Raw genomic sequence first — 16,329 nt, 5'->3', positions numbered from 1 at the left:
GGAATAAATCTGGCTCCAGAATGACAGTTTTACTGGACTGGGACTAAAATCTTCAGTGTAATTGGCACTGTGTATCTTGGCAAACAAGCATTTGTATCTGATGTGTGGAGATACGACACGTAGCATCCTGCACGGGCAGCTAAGGGCAGGCGCAGCAAGGAGCGTACTGCAGCCAGAGCCGGATGGTGACCTGGGAACTACTCCATGAATCCAAGAATCACAGTTCTGACAGCAGCACGCGATTACAACCTGGCAGCATCAGAGCAAGCCCAGCGCTCCCACTGAGAGCAGCAGCAGAGCCAACCAGGACAGATCCTGCCGTGCAACTCTGTAACACGGCCAGGAAGGGATTAGCCTTCACTCTTGCTGTAATGCGTAATTACATCTACAATTTAGTGCTACATATGCAATTATTATAACACAGATGCAGTTTGCAATCTACCTTGCCACAGATTTAGAAGCACTGAAGGCGGTGGTAATCCTTTCTGTCAATATTTTAATTAATGCATAACTAGCTGTAATTTAGCATTTATCTTGTTCTCTAATCTGGTTCTAAAACATATTTTTAGCATTTTGAAAATAATAAAGTAACAGCTGAACTTTTATTTTTAAAGTTGGTATTAACATCTATATGTGAAAATTTAGTGCAAATAACTGCTGTATTTTTGAGAAAGCAAGGGGTACTGTCCAGAGTGATGTCATTTTACTCTTGATCCATACATACACAGATCCTCCTCAAGCAAATTCATTCACCAGCTCTCAAAAAAAGGAAATGTGAAAATACAATCTTCAGATACAGACAATGTTTTACAGCTGACAACTTCTGAGTAATTACAAAAATCACAGTGTTTATTTACAGACTACAGTTCAAATACCTTCATCATACTGTTCTGCCAGGTGCATTTCAGCTGCCTTGCCTTTTTCTGTTTATTTTTTTTTGTGGTTTGGTTTTTTTTCAGTGTATTTCTAAGCCTTTTTAAAATGAAAGGCAAATTAAATCCTCACTGTATCACCGTTTCAGATCCAATCCATCAGAGGTCTTTGAGATGAGAAAAGAATGCCTTCCTCCAAAATTATAAACAATAATAAAAAAATATCTAAAACACACGCAGACACAGCACCCGCATCCTCCCAGATTCAATTTGCATCATCTACAGTTTAAGCTGCCAGCAACTTAAAAGAGGGGTTTATTTATGCACAGCTTAATCACTACTGTAATCTTACATAGGATTACAACAGCCATCAAAGTGTTCTTTTGCAAACTGTGTTACTGGTGCTAGCTAAGGTCTAAGGTGCCAGTTTGTCTGCACCAACGGCAACAAAAGGCGTATTAAAAAAAATCCAAAAAGTTGTGAAAAGCGCGGCTCCGACAATAATGACAATTAACGACAACTGCAGGAATTTAATGGCTGGAACCAAGATTGGAGGCTGCTTAGCGCTTCTCGAACAACCTGCAGTGAAATAATGTTATCTGGGGAAAAAAATTAAATCGTTCACTGTCTTTCTTCAGCTGCTCGTTCACTTGTCCTGAGGAGGCAGAAATGGCACCAGAGCCAGATCTACCAGGAACTACATGGGCTATAGCAACTACTGGTGATTTCTGCTGCAGTTGTATGACAACACAGCTCCTCCGTATTTCCCGGCAGACAATTCTCATCTTCCAGGTTAAGAATTAGAAGAACTCAGAAAAGTGGCAGAATCCCTTAGGGATTATCTCTCTATCTATCGATCTATCATCTATCTATCTATCTTCATTATGTGCCTAAAGCACAGATGCTAAGGCACTGTATGCATGAGTAAGAACTAAAGTATGCCAAAACACACAACAGTTTATTGGAGGTAGACTGACACTTTTTTGGTCTAAAAACACATTGCTAGCCCTCACTATTCAAGCTAAGAGTCCTTCACTAGCTGGACTAGTCCTACTACAGTTAATCCTTCTCAAAAAAAAAAAGAAGATAAAAGGGGACTAGATGGCTGGGACAAGATTTACTGTAGTATTCCCATTTCCTTCTTGAAAAATAGAAACACACCTCCCCAACGGACATAGCTGGGATGGGAAAGTTACATCAGTTATGACAGACAAAGCCAAAAGGACTTCTTTTATTTTCTAAAGCAATACTAAGTTTTTACGTGCAGTTCTTTCTTCCCTCCTTTAGAAGACAGCAGTTGTTCCTTCCCACAGCAAGGGTGGCAGGAAATGGCAGAGAAAGGAAACATGCTGACATAGCTGTCACTGTCCTCATGGGAAGGAGAACCTTGCAAGACTGGGTATCCACATTAAAGTCTCTACATCTGTACATAAGGGGTCCCAGTTACTGTGTGGTATTATTAAGTTCAATTTCACATCATCAGATCTTAGTTTTTACTTTAAAAATGCCACTGTGTTAAACATGACAGCACTGTAAGGAAAGAAAATACAAACAATGCGCTTTAGTGAATACTACCTACAGATTTTATGAAGTAAAAAACTTTGCCTTTGTTTCAAAACTGAGTTCAATTTATATTCGTATTTTACTGTTGCTAAGTGGATAAATTAGAAGCACCTATAAGTAAAAATATGCATCAGTGAAGGAGAAATGCTCACCCAAGGTTCAGCATCATGCTACTCTGCAACACATTAAGTTTTGCTGTGTAAACACTAGGAAAAAAAATCACTGGCTTTAACAATTGCAGAGAAAAATAATTTTCTAAGGGACACAGCTATCCTTCAGATGAAAGTTAATTTTATCCTATTTAATTATACACTGTGACTGATTTAAATCCTGCCCTAGAACATTGAGTTTAGCACGCTGTCTTGTACATATGTGATGGACACGCGTCATTTGTTAGGCGCTCTCATTATTTTTGGAGTGGCGTTAACTGCTCTACATACGTATTTTTTCCTCTACTACAATGACTCTGTGTAGCACTGCTTTGTGCACCATTACACCATGGCCTCAGCTCTAAAATGCAGTAATTGCAGTTATGGAAGAAGTGAGCCTACAAGACTCCTGAAATCTGCAGGAGATTTCTTTCTGTCAGCTCCAGACAACTGCTACAAGAAGAAAAACTGCTGTGGTCAAAACTGCAGCTCTCTACGTTAATTGGATCTGGTGATCCCAAAAACTTAGGACATGTGCGTACTATGTGGCAAGACTTCAGGACTCGACTAGCAGCTCTGAAGGGACTGCAGTGCACTCAAACGTTTGAGACAGAACAGATTCCAGTATTACTGCGGGCACTGTACTTTGTCTCCGCTGCATACACACACAGTGTCTTTTCATGTGCCCTGGACTTGGTCAAAAGGATCCCAGATCAGGCAAAGAGGTAACAATCAGGGTCTGCATTTCTATTCCCAGGGTATCGCTTGGCGAGCCTGTATTCCGTGAAGTACCAAAATAAAACCCAAGCATATTGCTGAGAAATGACCAATACCCACCAAGATCAACCAGACAGAACTGATAACAGTATCTTGCAAGATCAGTCAGTAACACTGCTAAATGTCTGCTTTTAAACTCTTTAGTGTTTACATTTAACTATTTCAAGGGAAAAAAAGAAAAATCAACACGACACATGCCGAGGTTTAGACTTAAAAATCTCCATATTGTCCTTCATAAGTGAGTGAGGATAAAGTAATACCTATTTTCTTTTTAAAATAACATAAGTAAAAATCAGGTATAATGAAAGCACATCAAGAAACAAACTACAATTTCTGAACTGCACTGTTTATTTTGCTGCTTGAAACCTAAGTGACAGTATGCCACTATAATTATGGGGTTTCTTCTAAACCTTTACTACACTGCAGGTACAGAAATATATGGACACATTTTTGGAGAGTTGACATTTTGCAAAATGCAGCAAACATTTCAATTTATACATGAGAAAAGGAAGTGTTCAAAAGGGTATGCGTTTCAAGTTATTGCAGGTTATTTCTGTGAGAGAATTTCTGCAGATAAAACATGTTTAAATTTAACCAACAGTAATGTGTCAGTGTATTTAAAATCATGACAAAAATCTTCTCTCTGGTCATTAATCGCCCTTTGACAAATTACTAGGATGTTGTATGTTTAGGGCAAGATGTCAATACAGCATAAATCCCGTGGCATTTTGGTTTTCTTCTGGAGATTAAAGCTGTTTTTTTCTTGGGATAAATGCAGCAGCAAAACACAAACCAGCTGATCAAAAAAGCACTTCTGCCATAACTCCAATAATTTCAGGGCACACCAACCGACAGTAGTTTTGCCATTCCCAGTTCTTTTAAGGTTTACATCACTGCACTGTTGCCTTAAGTACGTTTGTAGAAGCTTGTTTTCTGTTAGGCCAGCTTGCTGACTACGGCCTGGTTGAGAGAATTTAGTTGGTTGGTCCATTTATCTAACGCAGTATACCGTGCACCACCTCTCTTCTGATGATCCAGTTCTAGGAGCTGGTTGACTTGATCAATTCGGCCATGTATAGTGCTAGAAGTAAACAGAGAAATAACTACAAATTACTAATGCACATGGAAATAGAAGCTAACAATAATCAGAGGTGAAATAAGAGGTCGTCTTATACAAGAGAGACACAAAGTCCGTTCCAGAATTCAGTGCTTTTGTAATATACTGTCCTGGGTAGCACTGCATATTTAGTTGTCATCATGCCTAGAAATCAAATTAACTAATTCATTGGGCAATCCACATTTTATCTGCCTAGCTATGACCCACATATAAATACTGAAGCAATACAACGCAAACAGTTCTTGAAAGTCAAGGAATCAGGAAAAATGTAGATTTATGTAAAAAGAAATTAAAATACAACCCATGTATGGATTATATTTTCCAAGCAGATATAACAAGTTACCCTCCAAAAAAAGATTTTACAAATTATAGCTAACTTTTTCCAGTCAAGGAGAACAGAATACTAATTGTTGACTTGAAAATGTACTCAAAAATATACATGGGTATGAGCAGCAATTACTAAGAATAATTTTCATAATTTCATAATGAGCCAAGTAATTTATGACGTAACTCACAACTAAAGGACAAACATGCCACTCAGTCTCTCCCTGTAATTTTCTTGGCTCAAGTCTTACAAACACACTTTTCTGCTCATAAGCCAAGCAAATCCAAACAAAGTCAGCATCATTACCTTCCAGCTCTACAATCAACCAGTACTATCACAATGCACAAAAATATTGGTTTGTTGCTTCTTACATACTTTATTTGAAAGTAATTAAAGATCAGTAATCAAGAATGAAGTACATACTTATCCAATATGCACTGCACAAGCAAGCTTTCCACATCAGCTACATCTATGTTTAACTCCTGAAAGAAAAAGAAAACTCGTTACACTGCTACTCTGTTTTGCAACATTAAATCCTTCCCATCTTTATTTTCACACACAGAATTTAATTTTATTTCAATTTCTTACTGTTCAAAAGTATCAATTCAATAATGATCTGTCAAGCAACAAAACTCCACCAAAAGGCCAATGATCAAGAGACCAGTAACCTCTCAGAAAAGGCTGAAGAGGCTGAAGCAGCATTTTTGGAAGCTCCAGAAATGAGCTCCTTTGCTGACTTACTGGAAAAAACCAACCAGCCAACCAACCCCCAAAAACCCCGGGAAATAAAATGAAACAGTAATTATCAGAAGAGAATGGGTCTGTACTCAAAACCATTTAGAGGGCTAATTGTATCTTCTGGCTCAAGCGAGCTCTACACATGTTAAGGCTAGCTTTAAAAAAAATCATAGAGTTCTAAAGAGCACAAAAAAGGCATCTCTAATACTTCATGATGTATTTTGGAATGCTGTGAATTTTTGCAAGAAAAATTGCAGACTCTCAGAAGATCAAAATAATCCACTGTCACTGGTTTTTTACTTCTTTCTTTCCAGACCAGGGAATGAAATCAAGATTACGGTATCATAGCCTGTTTGTTCTAATACCACAGTTCCGTAACTCCTACAACACAGACATCTGAAGATACCTTTTGAACATGAGGAATTAAAATTTGTGTTTTTATGTTCGTAAGATTTATGTTCATAATTACATTTTTTTAATTATACAAATTTCACTTTTTGTATTTCTCTTCAGAAAAGTGCTTTTCTACAGCACGTAGAATGTGGTAATTGAATATTTTAGAAGTATATCATAGTACATATTATAAAAAGCATTGGGACAACACTTGAAATTTACATTTTCACACTGCAAAGCTGCCAGCAGTATATCAGTACTACTTTATGGTTTAGATTATATTTTAGAAGGTCTATTTCTGGAAGCACTGTATTTATTTAAGAGCTTTGATTCATGATTAATCATTTACTCAAGCAAATACAAGGCTACACTGACGCATACCTTAGAAATAAAAGGAATATGTATTCTTGTGTAAGGCTTAATTAATTTTATAAGCACTTGTGTTCTGATGTTTCGCAAAAGCTCTGCAAGAGAAGAAAAAAAGCAATACTGTAAAGACAACAGTAGTGAAATAAAGATGCAATACAGCTCCACGTAGAAAGGTATCCTAAATACCACGATCTTTTAAGGTAGTAATTGAGTGAGGTGGAAAAGCACAGCAAAACAAAGGAACCCTCTTTTTCCAGGGATCTAAGCAACATGTAACTCTGGAGACTGACAGAGCTGAAAACCGTTTGAACATAGAGCAATGTGTTCCCTGGTAAAAATTTATATTATTCAAACTAATTGGATAAATAATACAGATAATTGCATGGTATTTCTGCCCCACTAATTTATGGTAGGAATGCTTGCCCCCTGGAGATCACTGGGCAAGACCTACCATTATAACGGGTGAAACTCAAATTCTCCTCAACCCTTTGATTCAACTGTCCTCCTCCTCTTGCTTTCCAGTCCTGGTACACTTTCTTCCTTAAGCATTCATCTCTCTAATCTTACAGTCTCCCTACAAGACTTTGAAGCTTACCAGTAGTCGACATGTAACAGCAGTCGAGGGGTTATATTTAGTTTCCCCTGCTGTTTGCCATGTTCTCTTTTACAAACAAGAAGCATAAGAAAACCAGGTCTCTGGATTTAACTCTTTTCTTTTATGTGACTATCCACCTAAACGATCTTGCAATGCCACAGTAAGCCCTACTCTTGATGAAAACAGTAGATCTCTCAAAAACTGGATCACGTATTCAAGTGAAAAGACTTTTAAATTATCAGATGTATGAGAAATGCAGGGGGTAACTATTTTGTCATGATAATGGAACAGACAGGCACGTGTTAGTGTGTTCTACTGTTTTACTAAGTATAGGTACTATAAATCCTTTGTTGTCAACATATGTATAGAATTATGTATCCTGTTCCCTATGTTATTACTACACATTTTTTAATGCAACCTTCATTACACTGCCTACATATTTTGTCTTTAATCTGAAGCAGAAAATTAACCTTATAAAGTAGCAAACATCTAACTGTTGAGACTGACACAAACAACCTTTACCAGTAAGGGTTGCCCTCATTTAACCCTTCCCATGGAAGAAAAACACCACTCAAAATACTCAGTGCCTAACACCACTGTAGACATTATCTTAGAATATCCACTCTTGCTAGAACTTTCTTGGTAATTCCTGCAATTCTCCGGGGTGATTCCACATGCCTGGGTGCATGTTGGACTTGACCAGCTTCTGAAGAACTTAGAAACAGTAAAGGAATCATCCACAAGAAATTACAAAGAACTCTCACTCTGCCAAACAGAAAAAATAAAATGGGGAGTGAAGGGCAGGGCACGGAGCTGACCAAGTAGTGGAAAAAAAATGAATTAAAATAGCCTGCAAGAATACCTTCAATGTGCTCCCTTATGAAGGGATCGTCCATGATGTTGCTGTGATTTGTTTTCAGAATCTTCTCAAATTCAGTGATGTCATTATTCTGATAGGCACTTCAGAAAAAAACAAGAGACTATATTATTATTTTTTTAAAGCTAAACAAGCTCATAAGACTTTGGTTTACATCTTCTCAAAAAAAAGTATTAAGTGTTGGTGGCAAATAATTGTATTCAAAACCTTTATAAGGAAACACTATTTCAAGATGAGATGCAACAGAAATTACTTTTCTCCTACTTCCATTTTAGTATCATTTGCAGTAATTTAGCATGAACATGGAGCTGTTCCGCAAGTGCACTCTAGTACTTCAGGAAGTTACTCTTTAAAAAAGCTTAGACCTTAAAAATAGCTAGTTTTGAAAACTGTCATTACTTGAATTGTGGCTTCAAGAAGCCATACTTTATGGAACAAATAAGAGCTAACACGAGTCTAGATGGCTGTTGACGTCTCTAGAAAGTCCACCTTAAGCTGAATTCTAAAAGTACTGGAAGATGGAAGAAATCCTGACTTCCAGGATTAACCATCAGTAATTCCGGCATAATATTACTTTTTAAGGTTTATATTTATAGCTTATTTTAGCATGTATATTGTTAAACTAGTCAGTCCTGTTACCTGATAAAGGTTTACAAAAAGAAGGTGGGTTCAGACATCGATAGATGTCTCAGTTCAGCAGTGTTCATAGGTGTTCAGTAGTGGCACCGCAATATCATTTAAAGGTAAGAGTTGTAACCACTGAAACAAGACCATTTTCTTGAAATACAATGGTTTTACAGTTCAAATCTATCATCTTTTCTTACAGGAAGAGTCAGCTGTAATAGGGATTATCAACTTACGAATCAAACTCACACAGTAATTTAGTTACATCAAGCCGCAGTTAAGCTACGGGCTTATCAATATTTAACCTGGAAGACATGGTGTTCAAGACATGCTTCCAATTTCTGTTCAATGCTAATACCAAACATTTTAAAAACATCTATTTTTCCTTCATAGTCTCTGTACGTTTTCAAATTGTTTTTAAACTGATCAATAAAAAGTCAACCCTTATATCAGTAAAATGGGCAAGAAAAAGACCAGTTCAATTTAAGGTGGAACTTGAGTTGAGAAATGGAGTTAAATGAGTGGAATGGACTATATCACATGAAACCAGTAAAATTTTACTCCATAATTATAAGTGAGTTAAATATTTTAGTGTTTATTCCAGAATTCTCTTTTTGCTTTATGTAAAACATTCAAGTTCCCAATGTAGAGTATAGGAAGACTTAAAAACGTATTTGTAATCTTTGGAATGGATTCTATCTTCTCCATATTTCTTATCTACACTGCTTTAATTGCATTATTAATTTTAAAGAAGCAATTACACTCAAATGTCAAGATAAAAGATATAAACTAGGAATATGAATAAAATCAGATTGGGTAAGGCCATCTGGAGTTCCTTCTGCCTCAAGTTCACATGCAAGAATGACAGTGAAGTGGAAAAGACGTGTCTAAAGCGGAATTTTTTGAAACAGTCCCTTAATAAACTGCCAAATCCTTTATTCTTAATTTTGTCAATAATGGATGAACAGCCTTACTTTCAGAAACAGTCTGTATGCACAAATGGTGGAGCACCACAGCAGCATCAGAGCAAGATTTGCTTCAAACACGAGATCAAAATGTGAGCAGGCATTACTCCTTATGTAATGAAAAGGTGGGAAAAGTTTTCCTTCACTTGTATTTTTTTTTACTTGATAAAGCAAAGGCAGGATAAAGTGGATGGAACAAGTTGGCTTCACAGCACAGTATACAAAAATGGCCTCAGTTAAATTTATTTTGCCTGATGATCTTAATACTCTAAAAGTTCTCACATCACAGTTGCCTCTAAAAGGTAATGAAGCATTCTTTTGATTTTCACATGTTTGAAGGATAGAGGAAATTACTTAAGACTTCAGTTTCACACTCCTTTAGTAATCATGACGTATCCACGCATCCAATTATTCTACCGAGATGTCAGTCACTTCAGTTTCTCATATATAATCAGCCAAACCCTGAAGACCACCAGTTGCAGTACAAGGTTGGAAAACTTTATTTAAGGGAAGGAATGAGGTTTTTAATGCTGCGGAAGAAATTCACCACAGTAGAAGATAGCAGCATGTTTCTGGACCCATACCTGGTACAGTATAAATACTTCGGTATGTCATAATGAACAGAAGTATCTTAAGAAGAACCAACGGTCTACAAATATTTGCCTGATATTTATTAAGTAACCCTGTTAGATGTGCAGAGAAAAGCCACCTCTAAAAAGACTCCACTTCTGGCTTGGCATCTTTGGTATCTTTTTATTTTTTGTTGTCTTCTCCAGAAAAATTCAAGTCTTACCTTACTAAATTCGTCATTGCCAGAATCTCTGGATCATTTTTGTATGGTTTAGCCTACACAGAACAGAAAGCATGTTTAGATTTTAAATACTTTTTTGCCATCTTCGTCTTTTGGGTAATCCCCATCAATACAAAAAAAGGAGGGGAGGAAAAAGACAAAAAAAAAATACCTCCTGAGAGTCAAATGGATTTATTCCAGATTTCATAAGCATGTTTGCTAAGACCAAGTATTTTAAGCAAGTGGTTCTTCTGGGGCTCCCTGATTCATCATAATTCTTGAATGCTTCAAAAAAATCAGTATGTGCCTTTTCAAATTCTCCTTCTCTTAAGTGCATTTTGCCTCCACATTCTGAAAAGAGAGATGAAGAGAACATGAAGGTTGCATGCATGTTGTTGACTACAGTAACTGTAGTCAGAAGTTCCACGCTATTTCTAAATAGATTACTGAAATATTGTAGGAGTCTTTTCATTCTCTGAAATTTCTAGAGGGAGGAAATGCTGTAAGCTTTCACATACAGCATTGCCATTTGAATAAACCCATTCCAAAAAGAAAAAACAAAACCTAACCCACACCATAAATCTAAAAGAACACTAATACTCACAGCTAATACTGATTTAACCTCATGTTAAAATACTGTAAAAACTGAAATGGAATTTCTTTCAAATGCAATGGGCTGCCTATGTTTATGGAATTTTCCCCAACCTGTCGAGCAAAACCACACACAAAAACTGCAAAACACTCTACGTCTCCATTTATTTCTGATTGTCTGTGCAAGTCCCTGTGCCAGGGAAAGCGGTGAGGCACAACAGTATTCTGGAGGAAGTTTTTTTCAAGACACACTGCATGTTTCCACTAAAATGAATAATTATGGATAATTAGTAATCTTTTCAAATATTAAACATATTAAAGCCCTTCAGTTCATGATGAATTTTAGTGAGGCAAGACATAAAGCTCAAATTCACAAAAGGGAACAGCAGTCCCGTCTGCTAGCAGCCTTGTCAAGCTTTAGTTTCTATCCTTTCCAAGTGCCTTTGCATTGAGCCTTTTTTGCCTGCCATGGTGACAAACAGCTCAAGTCTCCCTCTTGTTCTATGGCTTCTCTCCTATAGCATACGCAGGCAACTGCCCTGCCCTCCTGACCAGTGTATCTGGCACTTAGGCACCAGAACAGCAGAGCTGAAGTCCTACAGGAGACAAACATTAAATGATGAAGCTGTAGCCACTGCATTTGCATTCCTTTATTCATACAGAGACTGCCTGCCTCTGAATCTACAGGATCCTGTGTCTTTGTAGTTGGAACTGAAAACAACATTGTCAGATTTTCATAAAACTCATCTATACAACAGAAGTTAAATGAAAAATTCAAGATTAATTTACCTCTGATAACTCCCATGATCAGTGGATGAGGAATGGCTGACTTGATGTGCAACGACTGTTCATATAGTGCTTTAAGTTTTTTGTTATTTTTCTGTGCTGTATACATTTGAATTTCCAAAGCATAGATTTCCAGTAGTTGAGTACCTTTCTTTAGATCATCTTCCCCATCATCGGTCTAGGATAGATTAAGTAATAAATACTGTGAAATTTTAAGAGAACAGTGATTTCAGTTTTATACTAGTAAAAAAACCTGATTACCAAATACTCGGTAACATCCTGTCAGAAATAAGGATATTCCTAAAACCTTAAAATTTTGATATAACTGCTAACATAAACCATAATACTCAAAGAACTTATCACAGACCAAGTTTTGAAGCCCTTTATTTAAAAAGTCAGTATTTTTGTTAAATGTTTTCCTTATAACATGTAACAACTTTCAGAACTTTGCCCTTTAATATTTTCCATTTCCTTAAACCACAGTCCCTCAGTATACAAATGCAATGACTGACACACATACATACATACATATCAATATAGATAGATAATACATATGACTCTTCTGCTGCCTATAACAGAACCATTTCCCAGATATCTGTAACCCACATCTCATGCTGGAGGAAGAAAAAGAGAAACAAGCACACCAGGCTGCATGGCCATTCCCCCCTACTTCCAAATGGAAAAGTAACAACTGTACTTTCAGTTTTCAGTAAATATCACTTGGACTCCTCCATATTTTAAAATAGATGTCTGTGCATTATAGATTATTCATACGTGCTTCTCATTAAACTTAATCAGCGGTTGTGAATAATTTTTTAAAATACCACAATTTCTGATGTTATCAAACAGGCACGGTATTTCCTCCCTCTGTAGTAAAGCTCAGCAACGTGTCTCAGAGGTCAACAACATATGTAAATAGACCAAGCCAAACAAAACAAAAAAGTTGTTTACTAAGCTGGAGTGATTTATAATATAAAAGGTACCTGGCATGACTGATGCAGCTGACGCAAAATCTTTTGTAACTTTCCATATTCCTCTCGTTCTAAATATAATTTGCCAAGCTGTAATGGAAAAAAAAAGTTGAAGTACTAAGGTGTATTAAGACTTCAGAATTACAATTTATAAGGGTTAGATGAAGGTGTCACAAACAAAAGCAAAATACACTTGGTTATATATTTTACCTTTGTGTTTGTCTTAAACCACAATCTATCATTCTTAGCATCTTTCAGAGCTTCAAGCGTTGTTTCATAGAATTCCTGAAGCAAATCCATCTGGCATAAAAAATCAGAATTCTATAATTGTAAACAGCAAATTTGTACCTGTTAATAAAGTCAATCTGAACAAACTACAGGTGCATGCTTGAACTTCAACATAAGAAAGGTATCTGCATCTTACTGAACGTCTGCTTTTAAATCGTATAAAGATCTTCTAAAGTAACAAAACTAAGTACACTTTCTTTTCTTATATGAAATAGATATAATTAAAAAGTATTCGCTTTTTAAGATTTGCAACCATCTATCATGCTAGTGAAAAACAAAGCCATCTTATACAAGCCCATCTTGTATTACCAAGTAATAAAGTTGTTGTAACAAAAGACCAACAGGCAACATTGCTTCTATTTAGAACAAGAAAAACAAAAATAATTTACATATCAAACAGAAAATACAATTTACAAAGAGAGAGACACGGTCAAAGGAAAAGATGCATTTCCCTTTCTATATTACCAATGCTGCATAAAAGCAATCTCTTGAGCACACCAAACCGTTTCCTTGCATAAAACCCAAATATACAACATCCAACATGGAAATCAAAAAGCTGAGTGTGGCCTTTAGGTTCTCTGATAAAGGTTCTGCAGAGAATGCATTGATATTGTTCATGGCCACTATTCTTTTGGAGATAACAGATCTGTGGCTTCACATCAAGTTTAGATTTCCAGACTGTCCCTCTAGCTTCAACTGCATTTAGACCACATACACTGAGCTCTGCCAACAAGTGTCTTACATTGTCTTATAGTCTAAGACAATCCTTTAGCCCTTAGAGTAAACCAGCACTCAACTATTAAACTAATTTCCGTTGAGTGGCAGGTAAGGAAGGATCGTGATAATGACAGAGAAGCCATCACTACAGATCAGCAATCCTCCATGTGCAGGTGCTACTCCAGGTAGTTGCTGAAGGGAGCTCTCTACTCTCTGTAAAGTTTGTACAACACGAAAGAAAAGGAGTGGGGCGGTGCAGGTATGAACACGCACCTAGCTCGCACAGTACACTCAAAGATGGACACCTTAACACCAACACTTCATCGCAAGGTTTTTCAAAGGTTCCCTTATCTTCCCAAAGCAAAAAAAGAGTATCGCTTAATTACAAATTATATTTGAGAAAACACTTAGAGTGTGCAGCTACTATGCTAAAAAAAAAAAAAAGTATTTACTGTATTATTAGCACAGAAATGCCAGGTAAATATTGGGGAAAAAAAAAAGAGACAAGTTTACGAAAACTTATGCGTGTTGACAGAATCCATTAAATATGGGAAATATATTTTTACAACGACAAATTGACACTGCAAATGTTCTCTATTAAGTTCAAAAAACCCCAAACCAAGAGACAACCAAAACCAAAAAAAGTCCACAGTTAAAAATGCAGAAAGGAAAACCATGAAGATGAAAGAACTGATGATCTAACCTGCTTGGATGTAGAGATATAATCGAGAATAGAATTGATAGATTTTTCAGAGTAATTCCTTGTAACTGCACTCCGTATGTAGGTCAGCAGCTGTTTATATCTGTTCATCATTTCAGGAAAGTTAGTCTAAAAGAAAAACAAAATTATAATTTTTGTGTTAAATGATTAAAACCTGAGTTATATCTTCCAAATACACATACAGAAAAGAATGCATAACAAAAAGACTATGCAGTAGTTGCTACTAAGAAGTTTTATATCACTTTATATAGTTTTTATTCGTAAGCAACGGAATCAGGAATAACTTCAGCAAAACTGTGGAATAGCCATTTAAAGTATTTATCTCAACAAAGGAAACAAGAGGTGGCTATAAAACTACTCGGAATGGTTGCATGTGTAGCATATACATTATTTACTGATTTTTCCTGGTGAAGTACTCGTATGTAGAAAGATTACCGGTTTCAATGCTATGATACCTCAGGATAGCAAGGACTGAGCCGCAAACTTTCAGAGAGCATCAGCTGACCTCAGCAGATATTTTACATTCATTTTGCCTTTGACTTGCAACCACCACGTAATTTCCCTACCATGTCTGTAGTAGCCATTAAAGACTGCAAAAGACAAGTTCTAGCAGATTAGTTGTCATAGCCATTAATTAGGATAACAACCTATTTGTGCCATTTACTCTTAAGTGATAGCTGTAATTCCTACCAATTTAAAGTTTATTTTAATCATCTGTTTCAGAGCTTTGAATCCCCATTCTCCTTTTTCACCTTCGAGCTCCAAAACCTGAAATAGAAAAAAAATTTGAACAATATTTATAAAAGCTTCATTTCAAACTTAAATTGACTTGCATCTTGTTTAAAATGCACATATCCTATACAGGCCTTTCCCACACCGTTCCTTACAAAGTCATGTTTCACTCTGCCCTGAGATTACTGAGAAAGCTATGAGGGGTACGTATCCTATTAGTTTTCACAACTTAGCTGATGTAGGGAGGCTGAGCTGTTATTTATAGGTTTTGTTGTTGTTGTCGAACACCGAACTTGAAACTTTAATGCCACTCCATAAATACTTTTACACAAAACCCCTGCAAAACTGTCTCAACCCACCCCTTGACTAAATGAGTTTAAAATGTACACTCCTGAATTACTTTAGTTTCTTCACAAATCAGAAAGACTTCGAGGCTTTAACTTAACATAGTTAAAGGAACATTTTGTAAGTAAAAATTTTAGAAATATTTTTTTAAGTCATGTATATAATGCTGTTATACACTACAAATAAGAGATTTTAAAAAAATCTATTTTTTCCTTAAAAAGATACATCTGACATACTGCTTTCTGGTGGCAGCATAAAAACATTAAAAATTTAAAACTGAAATGAAGGAAAGAAACTCTGTGTCACTCAGTATTTGAAATCAGATAGCAAACCAAGTAGAATACATTACGTAAGACTGGGGAAAATGCCGTTTCATTTGAAAAAACAAATGGATCTGCCTTCTATAGCTGACACGTTAAAACACACTGAGGACTGTTTAATTAACTCAGTAAATTCTGAAGATTATAAACTCAGTTCTGCAATAAAATAGGACCACTCCATGTCTACTTTATACTCCCTACAAATGATCCTGAAAGGCAGTCCAGCCAGGAGTCTAAGTTGTCCAATGGTAAACTTAGCACATTAGTAAGTTAAAATATAAACATTACTCTAAAAATTCCAGAAAATAACTCAAATGATAAGAAAATATTTTAAAATGTGAATTAATATAAAAACAAGAGAGAGAATATAAAGACAGAAGACCTTCTGAAAACTGCTTAATGCTGCTTTGGGATCATCTTCCTTCAAAGCTTTGGAATTGTAGTACTGATTTTCCAGATCCACATTTGGTTCAGAATTGCTGTCCTCAGAATACTCCTACATTTTAAGGAAAAAAGAAAAAAACAAAACAAAACAAAATAAAAATCAGAGGAAAAAAATAAAGGTTCAGCAGATCTAATTTTGTGCTGAAAATGCATAAAATACAGTACGACGTATTGCTCAAACTGACACAGAACGCTTCTACATTAACAGAAAATCTCCAGTTTCAGAGCATGTAACAGGTTCGGACTGTTACGAGGATTTC

The 16,329-nt window shown here is 36.2% G+C and overlaps 1 protein-coding gene across 1 annotated transcript; it reads right to left on the bottom strand.

Annotated features, from left to right (window-relative positions):
• Nucleotides 1–3,576: 3,576 nt before the first annotated feature.
• COPS2 (COP9 signalosome subunit 2) lies at nucleotides 3,577–16,116 on the bottom strand. The gene is made up of 12 exons (XM_010190997.1): nucleotides 16,008–16,116; nucleotides 14,919–14,996; nucleotides 14,211–14,336; nucleotides 12,713–12,802; nucleotides 12,515–12,592; nucleotides 11,535–11,709; nucleotides 10,327–10,505; nucleotides 10,158–10,210; nucleotides 7,761–7,858; nucleotides 6,316–6,398; nucleotides 5,227–5,285; nucleotides 3,577–4,442 (listed from the first exon to the last, which is right to left on the bottom strand). The coding sequence occupies exons 2-12, from the start codon at nucleotides 14,940–14,942 to the stop codon at nucleotides 4,298–4,300; spliced, it is 1,110 nt and encodes a 369-aa protein (XP_010189299.1). The 5' UTR covers nucleotides 14,943–14,996; nucleotides 16,008–16,116; the 3' UTR covers nucleotides 3,577–4,297.
• Between the last annotated feature and the right edge of the window lie 213 nt (nucleotides 16,117–16,329).

The sequence above is a fragment of the Mesitornis unicolor genome, unplaced genomic scaffold, assembly GCF_000695765.1.
Source record: "Mesitornis unicolor isolate BGI_N332 unplaced genomic scaffold, ASM69576v1 scaffold25438, whole genome shotgun sequence".
In the NCBI taxonomy this organism is placed as follows: domain Eukaryota; kingdom Metazoa; phylum Chordata; class Aves; order Mesitornithiformes; family Mesitornithidae; genus Mesitornis; species Mesitornis unicolor.
Note: the sequence above shows the minus strand (reverse complement) of the source record. Positions and strands in the feature narration are given on the sequence as shown.

Bases quoted from the DNA above. Each gene is read 5' to 3' on its own strand.
- COPS2 (XM_010190997.1), bottom strand. From the start codon at position 14,942: ATGATTAAAATAAACTTTAAATTG. The intron at 10,211-10,326 runs GTATTTTTTTTT...TGTTCTGTGTAG, and splicing joins ATCCATTTGACTCTCAGGAG to GCTAAACCATACAAAAATGA. The intron at 4,443-5,226 runs GTATGTACTTCA...GTTTACTTCTAG, and splicing joins GTGCAGTGCATATTGGATAA to CACTATACATGGCCGAATTG.